This window comes from Quercus suber, unplaced genomic scaffold, assembly GCF_002906115.3.
Source record: "Quercus suber isolate HL8 unplaced genomic scaffold, Cork oak 2.0 scaffold_26, whole genome shotgun sequence".
Classification (NCBI taxonomy): domain Eukaryota; kingdom Viridiplantae; phylum Streptophyta; class Magnoliopsida; order Fagales; family Fagaceae; genus Quercus; species Quercus suber.
In genome coordinates, this window is record NW_027069491.1 from 1,512,932 (window position 1) to 1,520,979 (window position 8,048).

Sequence of the window (8,048 nt, forward strand, 5' to 3'; positions counted from 1 at the left end):
GCCCATCAACACCGGTAAATTTTTTCAGATTTCGGTATGAAATGTTACTTTTAATTGAGTTTTCATGTTGGATAGGTTTAGATTTGATTTGTTTTTGTTTTGGGTTTTTAAAGCACAGAATGATTGAGAGGGATACAGAGAGGGAACCGCAGATTGTCAAAACCGGCATGGGTACATTTTTCTCTCTCTTTTTTATTTTTTATTTTTTATTTTTCCAGATTTGGGTATGCAATGTCACTTTTTATGGAGTTTTTTTGGTTGTATAGGTTTAGATTTTATTTTGGCTGTGATTCGTTTCTGTTTTGGGTTTTTGAGTTCTACATGAAATTTTCATTGGAAATAAGTATAGAGTTGAATGATACGCTGATATTACTTTTTTCTTTTTCAATCTTAATCTAGGTTTTCATTTGTCGGAACCACATGCACGCTGCACAAAGAGAGGCCGCATACCCATTACCCTATAATCGGTATAGTTATTGCTTTTTTATGGTTTTTTTTTTTTTCGTTTTCAAATCTGGGGATTGAATATGATTTAGGTTTGAATTCCTTGGTTGGATTGGTTTAGATTTATATTTAGTTATCTACCATGTAGGAAAAATACCCACTTAAAAAACAAACACGGTTAAAACAAACTTGAAACACCACACTCAAAGAAAAACGATGCATCTATTCGAACCCAAAGAAAAACGATGTATTTGTTGCTGTTTCTGTGATGTATGTCCTTGGCTGTATTTCTGCTACTGCATATTCTGTTTTCTATAGAACAGGTTTTGGATTTAAAAAAGCGATTCTTTATATATTTTGGCAATGCTACGCACCGTTTCAAAGCCTCTCATTATAAATATAAAAAAAATAACCGGTTAATATTAAAAGAAACACGGAAATAGAAATAGAGAGGCGATGAAAGAGAGAGGCAACGAAGAAACGGGGAAAGAAGCAGAGAAAGAGAGAGGCGATCCTGGGACACGGAGAAAGAGGCAGAATCAGACCACCGGAACCACAAAAACATAGAAAGAAAAAACTATGGCCCATCAACACCGGTAAATTTTTTCAGATTTGGGTATGAAATGTTACTTTTAATTGAGTTTTCCTGTTGGATAGTTTTAGATTTGATTTGTTTTTGTTTTAGGTTTTTAAAACACAGAATGATTGAGAGGGATACAGAGAGGGAACCGCAGATTGTCGAAACCGGCATGGGTACATTTTTCTCTCTCTTTTTTATTTTTTATTTTTTATTTCCCAGATTTGGGTATGCAATGTCACTTTTTATGGAGTTTTTTTGGTTGTATAGGTTTAGATTTTATTTTGGCTGTGATTCGTTTCTGTTTTGGGTTTTTGAGTTCTACAAGAAATTTTCATTGGAAATAAGTATAGAGTTGAATGTTACGCTGATATTACTTTTTTCTTTTTCAATCTTAATCTAGGTTTTTTTTTGTCGGAACCACATGCACGCTGCACAAAGAGAGGCCGCATACCCATTACCCTATAATCGGTATAGTTATTGCTTTTTTATGGTTTTTTTTTTTTTCGTTTTCAAATCTGGGGATTGAATATGATTTAGGTTTGAATTCCTTGGTTGGATTGGTTTAGATTTATATTTAGTTATCTACCATGTAGGAAAAATACCCACTTAAAAAACAAACACGGTTAAAACAAACTTGAAACACCACACTCAAAGAAAAACGATGCATCTATTCGAACCCAAAGAAAAACGATGTATCTGTTGCTGTTTCTGTGATGTATGTCCTTGGCTGTATTTCTGCTACTGCATATTCTGTTTTCTATAGAACAGGTTTTGGATTTTCTGCATAATCTGTGCTTTCAGGGGGGCTGAGTGTAATATATGTTGCTGTTTCTGTGATGTATGTCCATGGCTGTATTTCTACTGCTGCATATTCTGTTTTCTGTAGAACAGGTTCAGGATTTTCTGCATAATCTGTGCTTACAGGGGAGTTGAATGTAATATCTGTTGTTGTTTCTGTAATGTTGTCCATGGGCTGTATTTCTGTTGCTGCATATTCTGTTTTCTGCAGAACAGAAAGGATTTTCTGCATAATCTGTGTTTACAGGAGGGTAATTGTAATAACTGTTGCTGTTTCTGTATTCTATGTCCATGGCTGTATTTATTTTGTTGCAGATTTTGTTTTCTGCAGAACAGGTATTTGTTCCCCTATGTTTATGCTTACAAGGTTGTTATGTGTTTGTACATGTATTTCCCTTTTATCAAATAAAATTTCTATATTTATCTCAAAAAAAAAACTTCGTAAATACTGCCCACTGCAATTTGTTAGCATCGTTTGGTTTTGTTGGACGCCTCATGGGTAGTTAGCATATCTTCTCAAACTTTCAAATGTCATTTATCTGAATTGTTAATTTAATTTTTTCCATTGGGTTCTCTACAATAAAATGAAAGGTATGATAGCCTACATTTTTCTCTTTATTTCATTGTTCAATGAAATCTCTTTTCCATTTGCAATTGCTTTGATTTAGAACAAAGATTTCCTTAACAACAACACAAATAAGACTATAAGTGAAAACGTTTTATGGGAAAAGAAAATCTTAAAAAAAGAGATTTTAAGAACTTAACTGGAACTTAAAATAGATGGGTACATTGCAATTCTTCATTGCGTTGGTAAATATACCCATCAAAGTTTGGGAATTTGACTTTCCATTGTATTGTGGTCCATCTGTTTGATTTTTAAATGGCCTTTTTGTTTGTGTTTGTGACTAATATGAGTCTTTTTGTTTGCTTGCTGACTCTCTCTCTGTTTCTTTCAATTCATTTTTTTTTTTTATTCCAGGTACTGAGTTTGTGGTTTAACTTTATCAGTTGTGGTACAAAATACTAAACCGAAGGAGGAACAGTCATCGGGCATTGAATATCAAAACCTTCTTCTATATCTAAGAGGTATAAACTAACTTTGTTTATTCATTCTATTCTGTTTGGTAATGGTTTTTTGCTAATCGGAGTGGTTTGTTTGTTTTGCTTTGATTTTGTTATTGGTTGAGATATTTATTGACTCACACCATTTCTATAATTTATAATTTGGTCCTACATCATGCGGTTACCATGTTGAAAACATATGTAACATTACATTAAAAAAATTTCAGGCTTTGGTACATCTACAAGCTCATTAATTGCTTTATATAATACCTTTATAAATAGGCTCAAGTAGTTGGTTGCAATCCCACGATGCTTTTGCTTAGCTGTGCTTATTTTGTCTTGGGTGTAATTTTTGGGTGGATTCATGTTGCAAAACATTCATCCCATTCCCATTTGGAACAAGCAAATCCATCTTAATTTCACTAATTTTTGCATATAGGCTCAGGCTGTTGTTTTTCCTATTAAATAAGTAGTGTTGTTCTTAAAGTTGTTGGTTTGTAAGTGAATGGTTTGATTCAAGTGCTAATTTGAAGATTTTATCGATTAAGGTAGATCAAGATCTTTTTTCATATTTAGGTGTGGGTAGACTCATTACATGAATTTGAGTGTCCATGTGCTGAATTAGCAACATGTGTGCACCTTAAGGCAATATCTTTACATGAGATAATATAGGAGAAGAAGACTAAGACTTGCTGACATCTGCTAGCTGTATTAATGGTGTGGAGGATTTTTTATTTTTATTTTTAAATGTTTTTGAACAATGATAATTTGTACCATCTGTTTAGTGCACAGTTTTTATAGCCTGGATTTTTTTCCCTTTCTTACATGCTTGCTTTTTGTTTCCTTTAAAAGGTTGGATGGACTGCCATGTTGTCTTTGGCAAGATGCTATTTGGGATGGATGTTGTTTACAAGAGTGACACAGAAGGATATATTTAGTTATTGTTTTGGGATGTTATTCTTTTTGGTCAAATATTATAAATTTTACCATTTATCTAGAGATGGTGTCTTTTGGAAAAGTCTTTAGAACTCTTACCCACAGTCCATCTGTTTCTAAGTAATTTTTTTAGAACAATGCTTACTCCTAAATCTGTGTATATTTATTCTTTTTCTTGATATGCAGAGTATTAAGAAATTTAATATTTTTTAAATGGATAAATTTAGAAATATGTTTTGAACCAGTTCAGTCTTGGTGTCCCATGAGCAGTCAATGGTACTATGGGATCAGTCTTGCACATTTTTCAATTCAAGCCAGATTACAACTTCAATTTATTTTCTATAATTTAAGAAACCTCCTTTTCCCATCTTTTTGTTGAAGCACAAATTTATGGAGTTCTCTTTCAGATAAGACATTTGGGTGTTTTTAAAGAAGAGTTACTGAATCAAACTGAAAGATTAGGACAGTCTGATTTTTCCTCTGTTTATCTCATATTTTTGGTTAAATTTTTCCAATTGATGTATTTGGGTTTGAATTGTATTTTGTTCTGGATTCAATTGACCTATAACCCTATTATGATTCCATTAATCTTTTTCAATCTTCTTCCGATAGCCAAATAGATAGAGTTCTCTTTGAATTTTTTTGTCTGCTATGTTTTGTAATCAAGTTGGCTTATTTGTGTTTGTGAGGTTTTCCAATTCAGTCTAACTCAATGATTACATTGTCTTGCTTTTGATGGTTTTGAGTTCTATTAGTGATATTTTGTAAGCGTTGATTATGCTCTACGGAAAAAAAAAATTAGTGATTCCCACACATGAAGTGCTGTTTATACTTAAATTTTATATGTCTAGAAGTTTACATTACAGTTAAAATTAAAGAAGACAATACTTCATGATCTTATGATTGCCAAATGCTATAATTACGAGCTTGGATTTAATTATTGTTACTGGATTACCATAATTTGAAGTCTTGATTTTGGTACGTCTAAATATGGTAGAGAGCACTTTCAATTCTTAAGACTCAATTTGGTTAGTGACTATGGTTTGATTAGAAAAAAAGTTTTGGCTTCCTATCAGTCACTTATCTTTTAAATTTTGTAATACATTTCTAGGAGTCATTATGTCAAAAAAATGATTGAATCAAGGTTAAAGGTAACCTGATTTCCCATTTTATTTTTCCAATTTTTTGGGTTCTGTTTTGTCAATTATTGTTATTTGGTTAGAATGTTTTTCCCTGTTTGCTAGATTTTTGTAAGATTTTGTTTTTCTTTTCGTTTGCCCCTTAAATTTGAAATCATTTAATTCTAACATAAAAAATGCTTCAAAATTATGCATCAAGTTCGTTTCTTCATACCCTTTTATTATCTACTTAATTTTCAAGGGTTCTGTTTATGGAGTGGGTAGCAACAATGTAAACTTATTCTACTGATAAACTTATTCTATCAGTAGAATAAGTACATTGATGTCTCTATGCCAGGATTGAGATTTCCTTAATCTATTGATACATGGGTGATGAGGGATGTTTGATGGTAAAAGGGGAGAGTTTTCGTTTTGTTTTTAATATGATTTGTAGTGTAGTTTCTTGGCTTTCTAGAATCTGAAAGTTACTGAATACTTAAAATGAGGGGTTTGATTTTGTGATCACATGATTATTACACTTCTTTTTTTCCTTTTGCATCCTATTGATCTTATGCTACAGGAATCGTTATTAACCTTCAAAAAACAAATAAAAAATTTATTTGTGAGTTTCCTGCCATTTTTTTAAAGGTTATGGTGCTGGTGCAGTGGGTATTCTTTGCTTAGGGATCCTCAGTACAACAAACGATTTACCAATGCTTTGGTATCTTCAAATGTTTTCCCCTTTTAGTTGAAAAGATTCTAATGCTCCATTACTTAAAGCTGGGTCTCGAACTAATCATATTCCAGATTGTAGGATTGTACTATGATAAATTTAAGGATCAATCCAGATCGTCCTATAGTTCACTTTTGTGGAATCAGATCAGTTACTAGAATTGTAGTGACAAATTTACTGGTTTAAAAGTCACTTACATATCAATATCCATGCGATTGCTGCTTCTGCACTGCAGGGCTTGCACCATAACCAAAGCTTTGCCATATATTTTATGTCATTGCTACCAATTGTTCTTCCTTCTTCTTCTTTTTTTTTTTTTTTTTTTTTTTTTTTTATTTTTTTTTTTTGTTTTTTGTTTTTTTTTTTTGAGGTCTGTTTAAACCAGTGGCCAAAGGAATTTATCTTTATTTTGTTCCAATGGTGTATCTTTGAGAATAATCCTTGGCTAGAAGGTCCAGAGTTGCTAGGACTTGCAAGTTATGACACTAATTGCTCATGAAAATGTATGATGCCGCAAAACTCAACTTTGCACGGAATAGGTATGTATTCCAAAAATTGAAAGTGTGTTACCTACAGTGTAGTGGGATTGGTGATAAATTCAATCCCTCATATATAACTATTTGTAAATTTTACTATATTGTTGTGCCCTTTTGAAGAAGTTCAATACGTTAATATGTATTGATGAAATACTAGAAAAGGGTTTACCTACCATGTGAATGGTTGATTTGGTTGACAGTTTCGCTCATAATATGTTCGACACATTAATATGTATTAATGTAATACTAGAAAAGGGTTTACCTGTCAAGCAAATGGTTGATTTGGTCTGACTTCATCTCTCTTGCTTTGTCCTACTTATTACTAATGATTTTTATACAAGCTCATATACTTCTGTTAGTTCTCTTTCCAGCTTCAAAATTTTCGGAGCGCTAAGAAAGAGAAAGCATTAACACTATTAGAAATACTGAATTGAAGTATTGTATTTCATCATCAAGGAATATACATGTGATGCCTTTATATAGGAGGCATATATGTGCGGTACAAGTAAGCATATGTGTGTGGTACAAGTAAAGTGTAGTACAAGTAAACCAGCTGGGCCTAAAGCCCATAATATACATTAACAGCCCCCCCTCAAGCTCAAGGTGGATGTGAGACCAGCTTGAGGTTGTTAACCAAATCACGAGTGCGTCCCTTAGGAAGTGCCTTGGTGAAGATATCTGCAAGTTGATCTTTGAAGGAGACTGAGAAAAGCTTGAGAGCACCATGGACAAGATGAGAACGGATAAAATGACAATCAATCTCGATGTGTTTAGTCCGTTCATGGAAGACGTCATTGTGAGCAATATGAATGGCACTCTGGTTGTCACAATAAAGGGGAGTAGCAGAGGATGTGGACACACCCAAATCCTTAAGAAGCCATCGTAACCAAAGGAGCTCAGATGTGGTGTCAGCAAGAGCACGATATTCTGCTTCAGTACTGGAGCGGGCCACAAAAGTTTGTTTCTTACTTCGCCAAGAAATCAAAGAAGAACCAAGGAGAAAGCAATAACCTGTAGTGGACCTACGATCAGTGGGATCTCCTGCCCAATCAGCATCAGAGAATGCACGGAGTTCAAGAGGAGACTGAGCTGAGTAAAAAAGGCCATGGAAGAGAGTGTCCTTCAAGTATCGTAGAATGCGCAGAACAGCAGCATAGTGAGTCGATCGTGGAGCAGACAGGTATTGGCTCACCTAATGAACAGCATAAGAAATGTCTGGACGAGTAACTGTGAGATAAACTAGGCTGCCAACCAATCGTCTGTAAAGAGAGGGATTAGACAATGGTTTTCCCCCCGAGGGTGTCAGATGCGCATTAAGTTCAACTGGAGTGTCAACAGTCTTGCTGTCAGTGAGTCCAGCTCGAGATAAAAGGTCAGATGCATACTTGGCTTGAGTAATATAAAGACCATCTGTGGAACGAGTGATCTCAAGACCCAAGAAATAGCTGAGATGTCCAAGGTCTTTCATCTCAAAATTTTTTTTTTTTTTTGAAAAACCCAAAAATACACTTTAAAACCTATGAATCTTCTAGGAAAGAATGCGCAAAAAAAGAAAAGAAAAACCACGAAAATGAACAACTAACCATCACATGTGTTGATGTTAAGTTATGTCTGTCTTTTAGAAGAACACCTACATATTAACATCATTATCTGAACAACTAACCATCAATCCCCTTCCCTATTTTATCATCGCATTAAGTATAATATATTAAGTTGATTGTTTTCTAATTCATAAAATGATTCCGCGCATTGCGCGGGTTAAACACTAGTTGTATTAATAACAAAAGTGGTGGAAAAGTGGGAAGATAGAAAATTGAGAGAGAATAAAAAAGTGGGAGGAT

General features: G+C 33.7%; 2 protein-coding genes across 12 annotated transcripts; one reads left to right on the forward strand and one right to left on the reverse strand.

Annotated features, from left to right (window-relative positions):
- Positions 1-790: 790 nt before the first annotated feature.
- Positions 791-6,593, forward strand: LOC112016847 (uncharacterized). Of its 11 annotated transcripts, none has more exons than XM_065768368.1 (5): positions 791-1,040; positions 1,130-1,199; positions 1,426-1,492; positions 2,831-2,908; positions 3,737-6,037. In XM_065768368.1, the coding sequence occupies exons 1-5, from the start codon at positions 1,024-1,026 to the stop codon at positions 3,820-3,822; spliced, it is 318 nt and encodes a 105-aa protein (XP_065624440.1). In that variant the 5' UTR covers positions 791-1,023; the 3' UTR covers positions 3,823-6,037. The 11 variants fall into 11 exon arrangements, 1 of the variants encoding a protein (XP_065624440.1); XR_010626974.1 differs by lacking the exon at positions 3,737-6,037 and adding an exon at positions 6,042-6,498 and having other exon boundaries at positions 792-1,040; positions 1,130-1,197; positions 1,425-1,492; XR_010626971.1 differs by having other exon boundaries at positions 808-1,060; positions 1,130-1,197; positions 1,425-1,492; positions 2,802-2,908.
- A 212-nt stretch (positions 6,594-6,805) lies between these two features.
- On the reverse strand, positions 6,806-7,675 carry LOC136065127 (uncharacterized mitochondrial protein AtMg00810-like). The gene is made up of 3 exons (XM_065767885.1): positions 7,460-7,675; positions 7,069-7,399; positions 6,806-6,909 (listed from the first exon to the last, which is right to left on the reverse strand). The coding sequence occupies exons 1-3, from the start codon at positions 7,673-7,675 to the stop codon at positions 6,806-6,808; spliced, it is 651 nt and encodes a 216-aa protein (XP_065623957.1).
- Between the last annotated feature and the right edge of the window lie 373 nt (positions 7,676-8,048).

Coding starts and splice junctions, on each gene's coding strand:
- LOC112016847 (XM_065768368.1), top strand. Junction 1,200..1,425: donor TTGTCGAAACCGGCATGGGT/ACATTTTTCTCT, acceptor TCTTAATCTAGG/TTTTTTTTTGTCGGAACCAC. Junction 2,909..3,736: donor CCTTCTTCTATATCTAAGAG/GTATAAACTAAC, acceptor TTCCTTTAAAAG/GTTGGATGGACTGCCATGTT.
- LOC136065127 (XM_065767885.1), bottom strand. CDS start 7,675: ATGAAAGACCTTGGACATCTCAGCTATTTCTTGGGTCTTGAGATCACT. Junction 7,400..7,459: donor CCTCTCTTTACAGACGATTG/GTTGGCAGCCTA, acceptor GCTGTTCATTAG/GTGAGCCAATACCTGTCTGC. Junction 6,910..7,068: donor ATGGCTTCTTAAGGATTTGG/GTGTGTCCACAT, acceptor AGCTTTTCTCAG/TCTCCTTCAAAGATCAACTT.